The 19000-nt window shown below is 41.9% G+C and overlaps 1 protein-coding gene across 1 annotated transcript in view; it reads left to right on the forward strand.

The window, feature by feature from the left end:
* Positions 1–18634, forward strand: part of LANCL3 (LanC like family member 3) — a 37321-nt gene extending 18687 nt beyond the window's left edge. Inside the window, exons 2-5 of the mRNA XM_075430448.1 lie at positions 11163–11286; positions 12366–12563; positions 14542–14749; positions 15899–18634. Coding sequence (XP_075286563.1) covers positions 11163–11286; positions 12366–12563; positions 14542–14749; positions 15899–16058 — 690 coding nt within the window. The 3' untranslated portion in view covers positions 16059–18634. The remainder of the gene's footprint in view (positions 1–11162; positions 11287–12365; positions 12564–14541; positions 14750–15898) is intronic.
* The last annotated feature ends 366 nt before the right edge of the window (positions 18635–19000 follow it).

A 19000-nucleotide genomic window follows, 5' to 3' on the forward strand; every position in this document is an offset into this window, starting at 1 on the left:
TAATAGGTGAAATGACTTTGACAAACAGAGAAAACAAAATACTTCATGAGACCAAAAAGGCTCTTTTCCATCACTCTGACTGATTAAGATGACGGTATTACTTAAGATGAATTGAACGATGAACATCCTTAGAGGTATTGTCAAGGAACTAGCAATCAATCTTTCTTTGTCCTCATCTTATGCTGTTTTATTTATTGTATTACGTAGCTGCTTTCAGTGTAATCTTTTAGTTTAATTCATCTTTTTTGGTGATCTCAAGTGAACAACATAATTACTGTTGAAACAAGTGAAGCTTTAATGTTATATACAATTGCAGCATGAAAATGGTACTTACGATAAGCTGGAAATCGATACGGCGTTGTGCAACCATACAGGCTCTGTGCAGTAATTTGGTGAGTGAGATGCCTCAGCGAAGGGTGCAGTAGAAGAACGTTTAATCATCCAAATATGTTATATGCAAACTGCGGACTGTTTTCTCCAGGCCTGTACCACACTGAATTTGGATGTAGACCATTCTCTTCAGACACAGTTAGTTAACGTAGCCTACGGGGCCCAGGAGCTCTTTTGGTCTTTTATTTCTCTCTCCCTCTGGCTTTATCCCCTTGTCCTCTCTCCCAGGGCCAGTTACGCCACCTCATCTCTGTTTTGTGGCACCTTTTGCAAAGTAGCGCCCAGCTGGCCCTTCCCAGCCCAGATGAGGAACACGAGAGCTAGCCAGCCACCAAGCACAGAGCCCCCACCGGGAGAGATCACTGTAGCAGTCAGTTTTTTTATGCCGGGTGCATGAAGTGACACACAATGCTCCTGTCCCTTTGTCTTTCTTAACCAAACATCTGTTTGAAAGAATTGTATCATTTTCCCATAGAAAAATAGCCTAAGTTTCTCAGAGCTTAAATTTTGGAGATGAACCAGAGATGTCCTCGTTTCCTCTGACCCCTTGAAACAGTGCTTTCCAGTGCCTGACTTCACTTCTGTATTTAATGGCATCTTCAGAATTAACTACGTCTTCATGAACTTGGCAGCAGTATGCTTCAAAATCTTTAGAGGTCCTAGAATGAACATTAATCTGTGCATATTCTCCTCGGAAGTAAACACATTACATTTCATTAGAGCAGTGCCCTGTCAGATGCTGAGTGCTCTCCTTGCCAGATGAAGTAAAGGAATGAAGGAATGGAAGTGTCCAGTTCTTTCTGGAGACAGAATCACAGAATGGTAGGGATTGGAAGGGACCTCTGTGGGTCATCTAGTCCAACACTCCTGCCGAAGCAGGATCACCTACAGCAGGCTGCACGGAACCTTGTCCAGGCAGGTCTTGAATATCTCCAGAGAAGGAGACTCCACAGCCTCCCTGGGCAGCCTGTTCTAGTGCTCCGTCACGCTCAGAGGGAAGAAGTTCTTCCTCATGTTCAGACGGAACTTCCTGTGCCTCAGTTTGTGCCCATTGCCCCTTGTCCTGTCACTGGGCACCACTGAAAAGAGTTTGGCCCCATCCTCCTGACACCCACCCTTGAGATATTTATAAGCATTTATTAGGTCCCCTTGCAGCCTTCTCTTCTTCAGGCTGAACAAGCCCAGCTCCCTCAGCCTCTCCTCGTAGGAGAGATGTTCCAGTCCTCTCATCATCATCGTAGCCCTCCGCTGGACTCTCTCCAGCAGCTCCTCATCTTTCTTTAAGTGGGGAGCCCAGAACTGGACAGAGTACTCCAGATGAGGCATCACTAGGGCAGTGTAGAGGGGAATGAGAACCTCCCTCAAACTACTGGCCATACTCCTCTTAATGCACCCCAGGATCCCATTGGCTTTCTTGGCAGCCAGGGCACACTGCTGGCTCATGGTCAACCTGTCGTCCACCAGCACTCCCAGGTCCCTCTCCGCAGAGCTGCTCTCCAGCAGGTCTGCCCCAAGCCTGTACTGGTGCATGGGGTTGTTCCTCCCCAGGTGCAGGACCCTGCACTTGCCCTTGTTGAACCTCATCAGGTTCCTCTCTGCCCAGCTTTCCAGCCTGTCCAGGTCACGCTGAATGGCAGCACAGCCTTCTGGTCTGTCTACCACTCCTCCCAGTTTTGTGTCATCAGCAAACTTGCTGAGGGTACATTCTAACTCTTCATCCAGGTCGTTGATGAAGAAGTTAAACAAGGCTGGGCCGAGTACTGACCCCTGGGGGACACCACTAGTTACCAGCCTCCAACTAGACTCAGCGCCGCTGATGACAACCCTCTGAGTTCTGCCATTCAGCCAGTTCTCAATCCACCTCACTGACCACTCATCCAGCCCACGGTTCTTGAGCTTCCCTAGGAGGATGTTATGGGAGACAGTGTCAAAAGCCTTGCTGAAGTCTAGGTAGACAACATCTATGGCTCTCCCCTCATCTACCCAGCCAGTCATGTCATCGTAGAAAGCTATCACGTTGGTCAGGCATGATTTCCCCTTGGTGAATCCATGCTGACTACTCCTGATAACCTTCTTTTCCTCCACTTGCTTGTTGATGACCTCCAGGATAAGCTGCTCCTTCACCTTTCCTGGGATGGAGGTGAGGCTGACCGGCCTGTAGTTCCCTGGGTCCTTCTTCTTGCCCTTTTTGAAGATTGGAGTGACATCTTATCAACTTTCATTGGGTTATAGATACAGTTGCCAGTTTCATTTGTAGAACTCTAAGACTAGGTCAGCTTCCCTGTGAAAAATAGTAGCCTTTGCTGACTGAGTTGAGATCAAGTTCTGCCCATCTCACATCGACCTGCAGATGTGTACAAACACCAGCAAATTCATTTTTCCAAGGAGCTTTCTGCCTAAGTTCCTGGTAGCAAATGGTGGTGCCCAATTAAGCTGGACTTACATCATTTCTGAGTTCAAACTGAAGGCACTGCCATGGTTACTGTAATGTTTGGGGAGGCTCTCTCATCCATGTTACGAAGTTTTTACCTTTTGCAAAGGCTGTTTCATGAATCTTGTTCCTGTTGCTCTGGATCTGGACAAATGGCTGGTACTTCTTATGCCTCTGCATAGATCGTATGCGTCAACCGGTTCAAGCACCGTGGTAGCTTTGCTACAACAAGAAATGTCTGTGGAACAGATGAAAGCATGGATTCGCTTCCAGTGAACCAGCAGACCCGCTGTTAAGGGGAAGTAAGCTGATCCAAAATACATGGCAGAACAGATGTTCTTGGCTTACTAGTGTAAAAATGGGATGGGATCCTGGGGCAGCACAGCTACAACACGCTGGGCTGCCTGTTACTCAAACCAGAGTGCGAGGTGCCCAGCTTGGAAGGTGTTTTGTCATCATAACATAGAATTGTCAGGGACACGTATCTGGAGTGCAGAAGGAGAGCTCTCCTATCAGGATATGACAGCTCTGCGCTGTAGTTTTGGAATAAGCTGACTACAGGACTCATGTACTGATGTACTTTCTGACTGAGACTAGACAAAGGATTTACCACTGATGAAGAGGTTTTTATATGAATAATCTTCCTCCTGCCTGCATGGAGAGCATAGATGGAAGGAAAGCAGTATCCGTGCAGCGCTAATCTCTGACTCGCAGTTGTCATAAACTGCTCTGATGTCTGGTGGGGGAGTGGTTGACACACAGCAGCTCCAAACAAAGATCGCAGAAAAGTGATCACTGATACATCTTTTTTGGCCAGTTCCAGGGGTCTGCACCCCCAGAATGGCTCAGCAGTGCATTATGAGGCTGGTGAGTAATAACAAAGGAAAAAAAAAAATTTTTTTTTTTTTTTTTTTTTTTTAAATTAGGGTAGAATTCTGTAACAAGCCTCCCCAAGCAGCACTGGGTTCTTGTATTTTTACTGTTTTTAAACATGCCTTTCAATTCATGCTCTTGAATTTGGGTCAACTCTAGAGAGAGATGCTTGAAATTAAATTGTTGGCTCTCCATGCTCTGTGGTAACTCTAACCCTCTACTAGGGAGAAGAGATGCAGATGGCTGCCATTTGAAAGTCGTAACACAGGAGTGCGTCCCAGGGTACTTCACTTCTTCTGTGATGGGGCTTGTGCTCCTGAGCAGTTCCCTGCTGTCTTTGCCGTTGACCAGCCGCATTCAGCCGAACAGCATCTAGGCCCTCAACAGGCAGACCGACACCTGCTCAGCCATGTTGGTGATCTGAACTGCTCTGCTCATAGATCTATTCCTTGGCATCCTACCTGCTTCAGCTCTCCAGCAGCAGAGCGCGAGGTGTTGTGCTTCCTGACTTTCTTCAAGCAAAGAGGGTGACGGGGACCTCTTATTTCCTTCCCAAGACCTAGGAAAGCCACTGTATTAGAACTAGATAGCTGTGTCCAGCCAGACCTTGGTGCAGCTGTGTGAGAGAGGTTGGGGCCTGTCATTAATTGGGGGGAGATAGGTAGGAAAGAGAAACAGAGTGTAACAGGAGAAACTCGTGTTTTCCCTGTCTATTCTCTTGACCCAGGACGGGGGGAGCTTGAAGTAAGGCCGATGGTTGTTTTTTCCTTGAAGCTCTCCAGTGTTTAAGTTGCGACACCATGAACAGAGGGGCTCGTTGCGTGTGACCAACTGTGTAGCAGCACCAGCTGCTCTCAGCCAGCCTCCTGGCTGCAGCAACAGTTGTGCTCCATCCTTTTCTGTAACGCTTCGTTTGCAGCCATGTATGAAATTTTCCCCTTCTGAAGGACAGATTTAACAGCAGAATTTGATGGGTTTAGTGCTACACAGTCCTGGCAAGTGAGACCTGTGGAAATTTTGTACTCTGTTAGCAATAACAGAAGTGCTGTATTGTCTTCTTTACCAGTAATCTGATTCATCAGGAATAAATGCCTTCAGTTTCTGATTGGACTAATGATTAGTGTGACCCATGGAAACAGGATAGGACTGACATTGCTGTTTCCATGATGCTGAGGCAAAGAGCGAGCCTCAAAATCCCCCAAATTTACATGTTAAAAACAAGCAATACCAGTGGAATCTATATGGAAGTCTGTTTTACTCAAGATTGCAGTCAAGTATGCTTTTCCAATGAACTGACACAATCATATTGGTAGTTCTGCTGAGTGTACACACACACTGGCATATAGTTGTGTTAATATGAGAAATTTGGGGAAGTATGCTCTCTAGAAAGTACTATTCATGGTGCTGCTACAGCGTGAAACATACCGCGTTAGCAACCGTATCTGTAGTACTTCAGGAACTAATCTGATTCTTTGAACAAAGTTTTCCAGAGATTTTAAAAAAATATTTTTTTTCTTTTTTTAAAAGAAGGGTGTGCTTGACACTGCTCATAAGGAAAGCAGACAGGTGTGCACCTGGAGCTGGGTTTCCCACTGCGCTGCTGGAGAGGTACATCAGTCAAACCGGAATAACACTGAGGGGAGGCAGACCTTGTACCTCTGCACCTGCTACTCATCTGTGGAATCAGGTGTTAGCATCATCTGAAAGGAGAAAAAACTGGCCATGACATTGCACAGAAAGGTCCCTGGACAGTCCCAGAACCCGACTTTGGTAGAAAAAGATCAGGCTTAAGGAGTGAACTTAAACATCACGCAGTGCAGTAAGGTATCATTAAATTACCACGTTGGTTCCAGCATCTTTCTGCTTGAGTCAGCTGTCCTATTGAACACAGGCATGTATATCTTTTTACAGCATTTTGGAGTATTATAACTCATTCACAAGCTCCCTCTGCTGGGCTTCCAGCATAGGAGATTAATGGCAAAGCTCCTGTTGTGTTGCTTGTATACTGACCCATTTGTTTCAGCTTATTTTTGACACTTTCTACACTATCAGAAAAAGTGTATGATCCAATTCATGTAAATAGCTTTTTATAAGTGTGACAGAGAGATTTGATGTGTTAGTTGCATATTAAAATTTTTTTACATGCATAGAAGAAGACTTTTTCCATAATAATGTAAGCGTAGCTGATACCTCCTGAAAGTACTGGTGCATCTATAAAAAGGTAATGATACTTGGCATTCAGTAATGCCTTCTTGGCTTCACCAAGGCAAGCCCTGCCTGACCAACCTTGTGGCCTTCTATGGTGGAGAGACTACGTCAGTGGGCAAGGGAGGAGCTATGGATGTTGTCTGTCTGGAGTTCTATAAGGCCTTTGACACGGTCCCCAACAACATTCTTCTCTCTAAATTGGAGAGATACGGATTAGATGGGTGGACTGTTCAGTGGCTAAGGAATTGGTTGGAAGGTCGCAGCCAGAGGGTAGTGGTCAACGTCTCAATGTCCAGATGGACACCGGTAACAAGTGGTGTCCCTCAGGGATCCGTACTGGGACCAGTGCTGTTTAATATCTTCATCAGTGACTTAGACAGCAAGATTGAGTGCACCCTCAGCAAGTTTGCAGATGACACCAAGCTGAGTGGTGCAGTCAACACACCTGAGGGACAGGATGCCATCCAAAGGGACCTGCACAAGCTTGAGAAGTGGGTCCATGTAAACCTCGTGAAGTTCAACAACGCTAAGTGCAAGGTCCTGCACGTGGGTCGGGGCAACCCCTGGTATCAGTACAGGCTGGGGGATGAAGGGGTTGAGAGCAGCCCTGCCGAGAAGGACTTTGGGGTACTGGTGGATGAAAAGCTGGACATGAGTCGCCAATGTGCACTTGCAGCCTAGAAGGCCAACTGTACCCTGGGCTGCATCAAGAGAAGCGTGGCCAGCAGGTCGAAGGAGGTGATTCTGCCCCTCTACTCTGCTCTGGTGAGACCCCACCTGGAGTTCTGTGTGCAGCTCTGGAGCCTCCAGCACAAGAAGGACATGGATGTGTTGGAGCAGGTCCAGAGGAAGCCACAAAGATGGTCAGAGGTCTGGAGCACCTCTCCTGTGAGGAAAGGATGAGAGAGTTGGGGCTGTTCAGCCTGGAGAGGAGAGGGCTCCGGGGAGACCTTATTGCAGCCTTCTAGTACTTAAAAGGGGGCTTATAAGGAGGATGGGGACAAACTTTTCAGCAGGGCGTGTAGCGATAGGACGAGGAGTAATGGCTTTTAAACTAAGGGAGGGTAGATTTAGACTGGATATAAGGAAGAAATTTTTTACAGTGAGGGTGGTGAAAAACTGGCACAGGTTGCCCAGAGAGGTGGCAGATGCCCCATCCCTGGAAACTTTCAAGGTCAGGTTGGACGGGGCTCCGAGCAACCTGATCTAGTTGAAGATGTCCCTGCTCACTGCACAGGGGTTGGGCTAGATGACCTCTAAAGGTCCCTTCCAACCCAGACTATTCTGCGATTCTATAATTCTATTACATACAGGAAAGAGCTCTAAGAAAATGAATATAGATCTTTTAATTAAAAGCTTTCAGTCCTCAAGTATACTCAATACAGGCAAATCATGGGCCAAGGGGCTTGTAGCAAGCATTCAGAGGAATGATGAAGTGCTGAAAATGTTATTGTAGACAGAAGCAAAGAAGAGCTAGTCTTGCTTCTTTCTGCCTTATCCTCAAGGTCAAGATTTCTGTCTGCAGTTTTTGAAATGCATGTCTAGGGCCTAGCATTGTCAATATGGTGTGAAATCTCTCTTAGTAGATTAAAAGGACTTGTGAAATTATTTACTTCCAGCTAAACAATCTCAGGTTGAGAAAGACTGCTAACAACAAAAAAGGACAATTGCTGTAGACATAGCACTTCCTTACTGACTTTTAACAGGGATTTACTGAATAAAGTGCCTGCCTTAAATAATTCACAAATCTGTGGAGTGCCTTAATGGGAGGAGGCATATTGTCTGCAGTGGCACAAGAGAAAAACGGAGAGACTTTAGAAATCGCAGTGGCTTTTTTGCTATAAGGAGGACTTCTAGGCACAGGCAGTAGTACAAATACTAAGTATTATATTGCTGCTTAAGTGTGTTGTGCTTAAAGTAAAAGTTATATGGGAATGCAGCTGTCACCAGTGTGAGTGGAACAGTTATTTAACAGCGCACAGCATCACTGGACAGTGATTTCAAACAGAAAATAAAGAAATCCACAGACCAATTGATACGGAAATTGCAGGGGAAATGTGGAATGCAAGTATTCCAGACCTAGTCAGGAGACTTAAATGAGCACTTCTAATGCGATAAGATAGGATGTGGTGTCTTTAAAAATACGAAAAGAGTTAGCTGAAATATTAAACCACCAACAGTAGATCTTTTAGCATCAGTAGTCTTTTGGATAAGTACTGACATGATAAAGAATAATTTTTCCTACTATGTAGCCAGCTCGTATTAAATGACATTCAAGAAGTTTCTCAAAAAATGTAACTATCTCAAGCATGAAATTTTTTTCTGGGTAGCGTATTCTCAGAGTGGCTTTATTCTCCATCAAAGCGTCTGACAGCTTTCACCAGAGGACGTGATATCAATATGCAATTTATCCTTTCAAAGCCTTTGGGATGATCAGTCTATTTCTTTGCCGTCCCTAATTAAACATATTGCTTCAGTAATTCCCAGCAGCAAGGAGGCATTGCGACTACACTGAAATGAAAATAAACTTTTAGAACCACGGCTATGCCGTCTGCAGTTATGATTAATTTATTCTATGATTGTTGTTTTGGTTGTAAGTTTTTAGCTGTTTTATTCAAGATATCGTGAGGGAGCATGGAGAGACTAGCCACAGATTTTATTTCTTGGTGAGGTGGAAGAAATCTGAGAAGGTTTTAAAACAGATTTGGTTGAAATAAAATGTAGCAAGCCAATGGAGATCTTAAATGTGATCTCTGATCATTCAACCTTTGGAAGGCCACTAATAATGATGGTAAGTGAGGGTCTCTGTTCCAACCAGCCGTTTCCTAGAATAAGAATCAAATACAGATCCTTCATTTTTAAGTGTTTTGGAAAACAGGTAGCAGCTCTACAATGACCGTGGATTGAGGCACTTGGTAAGAGATATTTGGAGTCAGCAAAAAAATTTTGTTATTTAGCTGTTAGTCAGGACACATCTTCTACCTGCCTTAGGCGAACAGGTCAGTCCAGGCGGCCAGAGAGAAGGTTGCTTTCAGGATATACAGGTTATTTTCTTTTCCATTTTCTTTAGTAATGTGGAAGTGGGTGAGGATGGGTTGATTTCTATCATACATTCGAATTATGTTTTTAAATAATCATTTTTCATTTGGCTTTATGTGTGGGCTTTTTTTTCATTGTGAAAAAGAGGTGATACTCATGAGCGTATTTCATTATGCCATCCAAAAGGATATATTATGTATATCACTTAGGTGATCATAGTGCTTAAGCATTCGACTTTTTACACTTACTTTATATTAAAAAATGGTGAACAATGCATTTTTTACTAGCTGATACTTATTTATGCAGCATTGTACAGGGCTGGATTTGGGCAGAAGTTTAAATCCATTTAAAATACACAATCAACATTTTAAGATAGTCATTAATTCAATTTAAAAATTAAATGCGCTGAACATAAAATAAGCTTAGCAAAACATGGTTTGTACTGAAAGCCAGTTCATTTAGTAAAGGAACTACTACATACAGAAAATGAACTGATACGATCTTACTAATCAGCATGCCTTTGCTTTCCAGAATTACAACTAGGAAATCTTATCCTTCACATTTATTTTTAAAGGGTTATCTTACTAATCCTTTTACAAAGTATAGGATTTGGAGGACTAGGTCCCAAACTGCAAGACAGTAAAATGAGAGCTCTGGAGAAAATGCAGTGTGTTTCACCATGTCTCTGATCTCCTCGTTTGCTTAGGATTTAAACCATTTCTTCAAATTCAGGGAAGTGAAAACAATTCATTTAAGAATGACTGGAAATGAGTGAAATCTCCAGATGTTAACAGCTTATTTACTTCTACTGCAGTAACATTAAAGAACACTAATCAACATCAGAAGTAGGTTGTTCTCCGGGTTGTACAAATATCATAGTCATTTGGAGCAGCTGTAATAAAATGCCTTATTATCAGGGAGTAAGGTAAGATAGACAAACAAGATTTTTCAGCCATTAGTTTTCAGTCGAGTTCTAACTGACATTAATTATCCGTAGCATCTTTACATGCCAAATGAGAGAATATAGTTTATAACAGATGTTGCCTCCATACTTAATTCTAACAGTATTTTTTAAACTTGAAGTAATTGTAAATCCTGTTACAAATTATAGCAAACCCAAATGTGTTCAGAAACATTTTAAAGACATTATCTTGATATTCCAGTTAGTTTTAGGATTACTGTTTATCTAGTCAATGCTATTTCCACAGCCTTTTTCTTTCTTCTGCCTCATTTTGCCTTTTTTCTTTCACAGTCCTCTTTTCATAAGTTGAAATATATTTTTGCAAAATACAGCTGCCATACAGGTTTTAACCTAAAGCCAAACCACTTAATTAATTAATTAATGACCTAGGTATTGGTCAGTAATGTACAGATGGAGCTGACAGAGGAAATTGCGTATCATTAGAGCTGTAGTTAAAACCTGTGAAACTGATTTATGCTTTAGGTCAGTAACCTGGAAAAGTTCATGTTTGGTGAAATATATGACTTGTCAATCTTTCTTACTTTTGACACCACTAAGAGTAAGGCATTAGTCATTTCTTAGGACTGCATTAAAGACAGGGTTGACTTCTTCGTGGTGATAAAGTCTTATAAACACAGGTAGCCTCTCTTCATAGAAGCCTGTCTTGCTCTTCATTTTTCTTAGCATTTTCTCAAAGTAAGAAGGGCTGATTCCTTTACTAAGATGTTTCTGAACCCACATTTGTACTATTGATTTTCAGTAAAATTTAGTACCCTCTTGCTTGCTTCCTTTTTTTTTATATTGTCTGAGAAAAATCTGTCTAGCTCAGTAAGTCCCAATAAAGCCTGTAACATTTACTTCTTCTCTAGGTCTGTTTTCCTTTGTCTTCTCGTAACGTCTCTGCCTCTGGTCCGGAGGCTGTTGCTCTGCAGCTTGCCTGGTGCTGGTTGTCAGCTTCCATCAGACTGATGGATCTCTGGGAAGGAAAGGCAGGAGCTCTGCGTGGGCCTCTTTTCACCTCATCTGTGCAGATGAAGATTTGACATTTGCTTTTCTGAGAGGGGGTGAAACTCTTTGAGAAACATTATGTAAATTTACTGTTTTATGTAAGGAACTCTTATGATGTACATTGCGGCATGCTTATGAGATTAAAGGCAGTACTTTGTTTTGTGCACCAGCATAAAAGCAGAGTCCTGAAAAATGTCTAAAAAAGAAAATGATTGTAATAGGCTTCATGTTTGTTTTGATGTTTCCATTTAGGTGCTGACCCCGGCACAAATAAAATCAATTTGCCTGGCCATACTAGAATCAGGAAAGCAGTATGCAGTGAAGAAGAGGAAACCATTCCCACTCATGTATTCCTACTATGGGACAGAGTATCTTGGTGAGTAAAACACACCAGCTACTGCGAAGGGGATGCAGCGTGCAGATGCTAAGCCAATAGATGCGTCAGAAATAAATAAATAAAACCTACAGTGTGGGATTTCTCCTGACTAAGTTGGGACCATCCAACCTCCTAAAACTACCAAGTGGGGAGCTGGAGGAAAGGACTGATGCTGCCTAGCGCTGAAGAACGTGAGAGGTGCCTGCACTGCACAGGGGGAGCTGTGGGCAGCAGCTTCGTTCCCTCTTCTTTGTGCCCTGGTAAATGTGCCCTTGCCAGATGGAGGCGGAGAGAGGTGCGATGCCCGTGCCTGTGTGGAGAAGGTTACTGGAGAGATCTGTCAGGGGATGGTATTTGTGAGCTGCTGTTGCCACGCAGCGACTCGCAGAGGGCTTTTGGCCATAGCAGTGCAACTCAAGCATATGGTCAGCTCCCACCCATTGCGAGCAGCTTAGTTGGAGCTCATCTGAAGCAGTGGTGAAGGGTCACTGAGCAGGTCCCTAGTGGGGTCCTCAAAGTCACAATATCACACTGCAGAAAGTGTGACATTGGGTTGCAGATGTTAGTGGGTGCTATGGCAGGGGAGCAGAGGGAGAAGTCACTGAGTGGCACTGCTCCACGGGCCCTGGCAGATACTGACAATTCTTGCACTGAACTTCAGGTTTTAGGTGACTGACACTGTCAGTCCCTAACTGGAAATACCATTTATGGTCCAGGTTCTATTTGGGTTCAAAAATGACTTCAGAATAATGGTCCAGATTCCGTAGAGCGTCAAGAAGAATAACATCTTGAAACAGTATTTGGTTTAGGTTCAGTGTAACTTCGCAAGCTGATTTTCAGTCGCATCAGAGTGAGAGCAGACAAAATTCATACGTATTTTTGCATAGCTTGGGGAACTGGAAAAGACAGAAGTAGTAACAAATCTTAGTGTCGTGCACCTAAAAAGCTTTTATTACAAGCAATGTTGTTAACGTGTGTAAAGAAGATGACAAGGAAATCAGTCCCAAGAGAAAGTTACCGTGAGATGGAGGTAGGACCTAAATCTATCCTATCCTTTTGACTGTTGCTGTTCTTTACAGGTGCAGCACATGGGCTTTCATCAATCCTTCAGATGTTGCTTTCCTATTATGAGTACCTGCAGCCAGCAGATCAGGAGCTTGTGTGGCAGAGCGTTGATTTTCTTATGGACCAGGAACAGAACAGCAACTGGCCTCCCGAGCTGGGGGAGACAATCGAGCGGGAGAATGAGCTTGTGCACTGGTGTCATGGAGCTCCAGGTTCTTTTGTCATTGATGCTATGAATAGCCAGATGCTGATCACACTGCTTTTCCACGTTAGGTGATTCCATGTAGAAGATAATCTCAGGTTAAATTTGACCGATTTTGACATTTTATGAGATGCAGGCAAACTATTTAGGCTTTTTCTTCCAGTTTAGAGTGTTTTATTTATTGCTGAAGCAGCTGGAAGGATAGGTGTATTTTCTGCCTTAAAAGCATAGGTGATCACAGCTGAAAGAATTCTGGTGAACATGTTTTCTGGTTTTGCTCTTTTTCGGGGCAAGACCTCAAAGAATGGTATAGCTGAGTCAAAAGGCAGCATATAGCTGGACAGAGAACCTGTGTGAAAGAACACAGATACAGACATATCTATGAGTTTTGGGAAGGCCGCCAGAATAGCTTTTTTCCCCCTTCATCAGAATTAAAGTTTAAGCTGCACTTATTACATGGATAATGCATAAATTTGACCGAAGGATTTTCATGTGGAGTTTGTACTAGCAAGAGGCATTTTTTCTGAAAGTCACCCATATAAAATTGTTTCTCAGAGAAAAAGAGAATCAGTCCTTAGTTTGAGTTCGTGATGTAAGGCTGATGTCTGTCAGTTCAGAATCTAATCCTATACTTCAGCAATTTTGGCAAGTAATGCTGTATATTGAACTTGCTTTTTTACCCCTATGCAGAATTTTATTGCTAACTAGTCGTATTGGCTTAGTAACATGAACCTAGAAGGCTACAGGAAAAACTTACTTTTATTAAAGAGTGTCCATGAGCATTGATGCATTACTTTTAAAGGTATTCTATTTAAATTACAAACAGGACATTATAATGAACATTCCTTAAATGTGCTTTCTGCTGATGCATTATCTTTTTGTTGGTATGATTAAGGAACAAGCTTCTTGCTCTCACACTCTAATGAAGTGAAGTGAAAAGAGCTTTTGCTTACCAACGTTTCTTATTTTCAAGAGGAAAAAATTATTTATACAGCTGGCATAGTGATGAAACCTGCAGGGAAGATGCCCTCTTTGTTTCAGTATCTTGAAAGCAGCCTTTGACTTTACTGTTAGTGGAGACATACGCAGTGAGACTCAACCAAAATGACAGAATCCCAAAGGGCATGAAGAAGTTACTTTAGGAGACATTTAGAGACATGTAAATTCATCAACTGTTGTTCTTCCCAAGAAAATCCTGTATCCCATTGCTGTTCTTGGGTAATAACGCACATGCAGTTTACAAGAACACTTTACAAGAATGGCTACTTCAGTGTATATTATATTCAGACCACAAGTGAGCTATTCTAAACATTTCCTTAGGCGCTTGATTTGGTTATGTGTCATATGCATTCTTTTAAGGTTACCATGAACTGAGCTGTGCAGTGCTCTGTTGAAGATTATGATTAATTTATTTTAATCCCCTCTAAAAATAAACCAAATAGGGGGTTGTTGGTTTTTTTTCTTAAGAGAAGTTAGTATGCATAACTGTTCATAACTAGAATAAAGCAGCATGTGCCCCACTGGAAAAAAAAGTAAGTTTTTTAATCGGTAAAAAATTGTATCTGTTGCCAAAGTAAGAAATTATCTTGCTCATCCTTGTGTTTCTGTCAGTGTAAATATGTGAGGTGGATGGGGATTTGAAACCAATAGAAGACAGTGCTAAGAGTTTACTGTTTTAAGACAAAAATGTGACTACTGTTTTAAATTGATAAAAGACTCGAATGTTAGAGTAAACCATGAAATTCAGTAATGCATTGAAAAGATTGAAAGTGTTGTTGTCACAGGGAGTGGGTAAGTACATCTTACCCTATGCTTTTTAGCATACCAGATACTCTCCCCTCCATGTGCAGCACATAGATATGTAACGTTGACATGCGTAGAGCATGAAACTGCAAGTCTTTTAGTGTATTAATCTTTATTTTCTTACGTGTTCTACGAAACCTGTGGCCTACTTATTACAAAAGACAATTTCAATGCTATTTTCCTAGGCATTGCGTATCTGTTCGCCAAAGCTTACCTGGTTTCCAAGAAGCCTCAGTACCTGGACACTTGTATCCGCTGTGGAGAGCTAACTTGGCAGAAAGGCCTGTTGAAGAAGGGACCTGGAATATGCCATGGAGTGGCTGGTAGTGCTTACGTGTTCCTGCTGCTGTACAGGCTCACTGGAAACTCAAAATACATATACAGGGCACAAAGGTTAGCATTCCTACCTTTCTGGGTTCAGGGTAATACTGGAAAGTTTCAGGAACATTTATAAAGCTGCTCAGAGTCTGTGATCACCACCCTCGGTTGTAACCTGCGTGTTTAAGTCTCAGGTGCAGTTCTAGCTCCGAGTTGCGGGGCAGGCGCGCTCTGTGGGGAGCCCTGCAGTTCTGCTTCCAGGCTGCCTGCCATGGGAGAAGCATCAGGTTCTCCCAGCCTCCCTCCCTCCCTCCCTGCCCACGAGCCTTCAGAGGGAACCGGGCTGGATGGGGAGGAATGGCACGCATCCAGGTCTCATCCTGACATGAGGGCAGAGCAGCCAAGTTGCGTACCCAAGCCCAGGAGCAGAGTAAAATGTGGTGATGTTCGTTATATTGATTTGTTCTGATTTTCAGAGCATTTAACAGTATCCCTTAATACTAAACATGGAAAATAACTACAGGACCTGCTTTGCTGTTATTTTACTGTTTTTTAATTTATCATTCCCAGCTTTAGCCAGTTTGACATTGTGCTATTCGGCTTAGCTAGTGGAGTTAATTCCATTTTGCCCTGATGCAAGCAAGTATATCCCACTGAAAATTCTGTCACAGTGCTGCAATTGTCTTTAATTTTATTTCTGTAATTTACTATACATGTTTGAAAAGATAGTATTCAATGTTTGTTACTGTTTTCCTTACAGCATAGAGTAATGAGGGGAGGTGGTATAGTAATTAGGGTGACTTATTTTCAGCGTTTGCTTCGAAGTGAGAACATTTTATTTGTTTAGTTACTTCAGCATTACAGAATTTGTTGCATTGATCCAAAACATTGCTTTCATCCTGCTGAAATAACCAAGACAAAAGTTATTAAAAAGTATTTGTTTAATAGTATGTCTCATAGAAATCAGAAAAAAGTTTGTAGCTCTCATAGAAGCATAGCACATGTACAGTTCACAAAGGTTTGGCTTTTCTAGATCTCATGGACCTCAGTTTATTGTGGAAATTGGAGAGTGTAAAATTTCCACATAAGGTTAACTAATGAACATTCTACTTTTTTAAATCACTGAATGTTATTAAAATGATGCTTTCAAACAACAAGTACGTAGACATACAGGGACACCAAATAATAACAAACTCTCTTTTTTTTTTTTTTCCTGTTTCTTAGGTTTGCAGAGTTCTTATTTACAGAAGAATTTAAGGCTGGTTCCCGGGCATTAGAGAGTGTATATAGTCTGTATGAAGGCTTCTCGGGAACTGTGTGTTTCCTGACTGACTTGCTGCAACCCAACCAAGCGGAGTTTCCTCTCTTCAGTGTCTTTGTCTAGAGAGTAACATTCTCCAGGGCCGCATCGTAGTGGTGATGGGAGAGGGCACTGCGGTTTCACTTATTTGTCAGGAGAGGCTATTTACAAAACAAGCCAGTGGTACCACTAATGCTAGCCTAAATGTAGCTGGGAGTCAGGTGACAAAGAAAATACACTGGGGCTCTGGGAGGGAAGTGTGTGGTCAAAAAAAATGGGTCCGTGAAAAAAAAAAAATGGGGGAAGTGATTCAATCTGATGGGGTAGATATTTAGCTGTAATAGGAAGCAAAATCTAATTATTCAAGTGAGAGAGAAAGGGGCATTATCAAACTTCTAAGTTGGTGGTTACATAGGAGGAAAAAAAAAGGCAAGGTAGAATTACAGGGACATGCAAAGAAGAAACAGTGATGCATCCAGTAGGTTTTAAAAAGAGACCAGCAAAAAGAAGTCTTCATGCAGCGATGCAGTTATCGGGGAGGGTGTCGTAGACATGTCACTACGTGTGGGGGGATTTTTTACCTAAACCGCATCTACTAGTCCTAGTAACGTAAGAGAAATACCCGTGTCTTGGAGCTCTTTCATCTTCATATGCATATAATGATAGTTAGGTAGATAGCTATATAGTCAGCCTGCGGTTTCACGGGTTCATTTCAACTAGTGGGGTTTCATGTGTGTAAATGAGAACTGAATTTGACCCTTCCTTTCAGAGCTCAGTCTGTGGCGAGGAGCTGGTCTCCTTACTGATTTACTGTAACCGTGTCACTTCTTGCCAATACTTTCCCTGTCGCAGGGAAGATGAGCTGAGCCATGAAGAAGACTTGGATCAAAAAGTGCTATAGCAAAGATACAGCAGGCAGATGCTTTCTTCACAGCACAGCATTACTAGATAAGTATTGTTCAGTGACACAAAAGCTTCCTTTAAAAATTAATTACCTGTAGCAGCATTTCTGAACATTAACGTACGTATTTCAGAGAACTGAAAATCTGTTTTCCTTGATGAATTGTTCACTACAAACCCTGCAAACTGAATGCAAACCTTGGATGGCATACTGCTCTTAAGAAAAACCTGGTAACAAAACTCAAAAATGCTTCTTTTCGTGGTTAACAAAATAATGTATATGGCCAAATGATTTGTAGCTATAGAAATAAATGGGTTGCTCAACACTAGTTGCACTAGCACTTAAGGCTGCAATTATACACTGTTTTATATGTATTGTATATATGACATGGTACTTGAAAGCTAAAGAAAATGCTAACATAGATTTCTACTAAAAAAAATGTAAAATCAGTATCTGTATTTAAAATATATATACTATTTATTTTTTTTAGTAAGGGAATAATGGAATGCAATTACCTTTAAAGACAGATTGGGAAGACCAGTATGTCAAAAAATTGCAGTTAGGGTGAAAAAGCTGATCTACATGCACTGCCAAACAATGCAGTCTCTCTTCCTGCATTCTCAGCTGGAGGAGATTACACTTTCTTTATTTTTAATGCCTAATGGATTAAAGTTCCCATTTAATTTCAGTGGGCCTTGATCAGGCTATAAGTTGGAGCCAGGTCTTGCAATCCTTCCGCATTTTAATATAGTAATCCCATTCTTACTCTTGCCACTGTTATTTTAATGAGATGGCTTGCATTATTATGAGCTGCAGATTAGGATTTCTGCTATTTTGTCTTGCACTGTGCAGCTCTAATTAATTACTTAATCACAGAAGTAAGCATATTTCATTGGTGAATAAAGCAATGCAGTTCTGTATCAGTTTGTCAAGGATTTAGGGACTTTTTGGTGAATGGAAATGTTAAAATTCAGTATATGGTTGTTATGTGTTTATTATTTGTGGCTAAAAGGTCTTTTAAGAAAGCCATTAATGTCACTTACCTTGTTACTCTGAGCAGCGAGATGTGTACACGTAGGAGTGTGTATTTCACAGGGCGATGTACATGTGAGGCCAGATCAAAAAGTCAATGGAGATGGGCACATGCTCTGCCCAGCCAGGTTGAAATGCTCCTGTTAGATCAGAGCAAAGTCAAGTGTCAGTAGCGAAGATCCTAAGTCTCTCAGGATTCTTCTCTAGCTGCTTACTGTAATGCAGGTATCTCATCTATTTCATAACTGGAACCTTTTTAAACAAATTTTTGAGGAAGGTAAAACTTGGCCTGTCCACTTTTTCCCTGGGTCAATAGCTTTTCAGTCTCGATTTTTATTGTAGGGTAATGCCACTCAGCTAAAACATACAAGTAACAGTATTTGTGCCATAGCATTTAGATAGCTACTATAACTGTATTCTGCCTTAGTGTAAGACAGAGAAGTAGGTTCTGCTATGATCTAGACTCAAGCTGTTGCAATCCTACATTTATTGCCAACCCTTTTATTTAGAGATACAAAAATGCCTAGCATTTTGATAAGTACACTGTCAAAAAGCCCTCAAACAACTCCAAACTTAAGCCTTAACAGAATCTGTGTGTATCAGAATAGTAATCATGACCTTCTGATTTTGTCCCCAGCGCCTACTTTTGAATTATCAGTGGGCCACAACATTAATTGTTTCCAGTTAGTTATTTCTCAGGAGATGCTTGAAGAAGAAAATCTTTGCCTCAATAAATCTAGAGCACAATAAATCAGTACAGTAACTCAGATCCTGACCAAGTCATGAATGCTGATACTGTAACATATACCACATATATGTTAAAATTTATCATAATAGCAGTAGATAAAATCACTCCATTTTATTATGCTTAACTTCCAGTGGTCATGTTTGCATTTAGCTTTTAATGTGATTCTTCATAAACAGCAGGAAATACACATTAAGAACTCGGTGCCAGTTTTCTAGTGGTTTCCCCTGTGTGTCTCTCTGTAGAATTAATTCATTCTGATTTACATTCAGAGGAGACTGATCTGCTCTGTGTTGTGTTCGGCAGCACCCGCAGAACGAATCTTCTGTCTCTGCAACCATTCCCCGT

This window comes from Opisthocomus hoazin, chromosome 1 (genome assembly GCF_030867145.1).
Source record: "Opisthocomus hoazin isolate bOpiHoa1 chromosome 1, bOpiHoa1.hap1, whole genome shotgun sequence".
NCBI classification, from domain to species: domain Eukaryota; kingdom Metazoa; phylum Chordata; class Aves; order Opisthocomiformes; family Opisthocomidae; genus Opisthocomus; species Opisthocomus hoazin.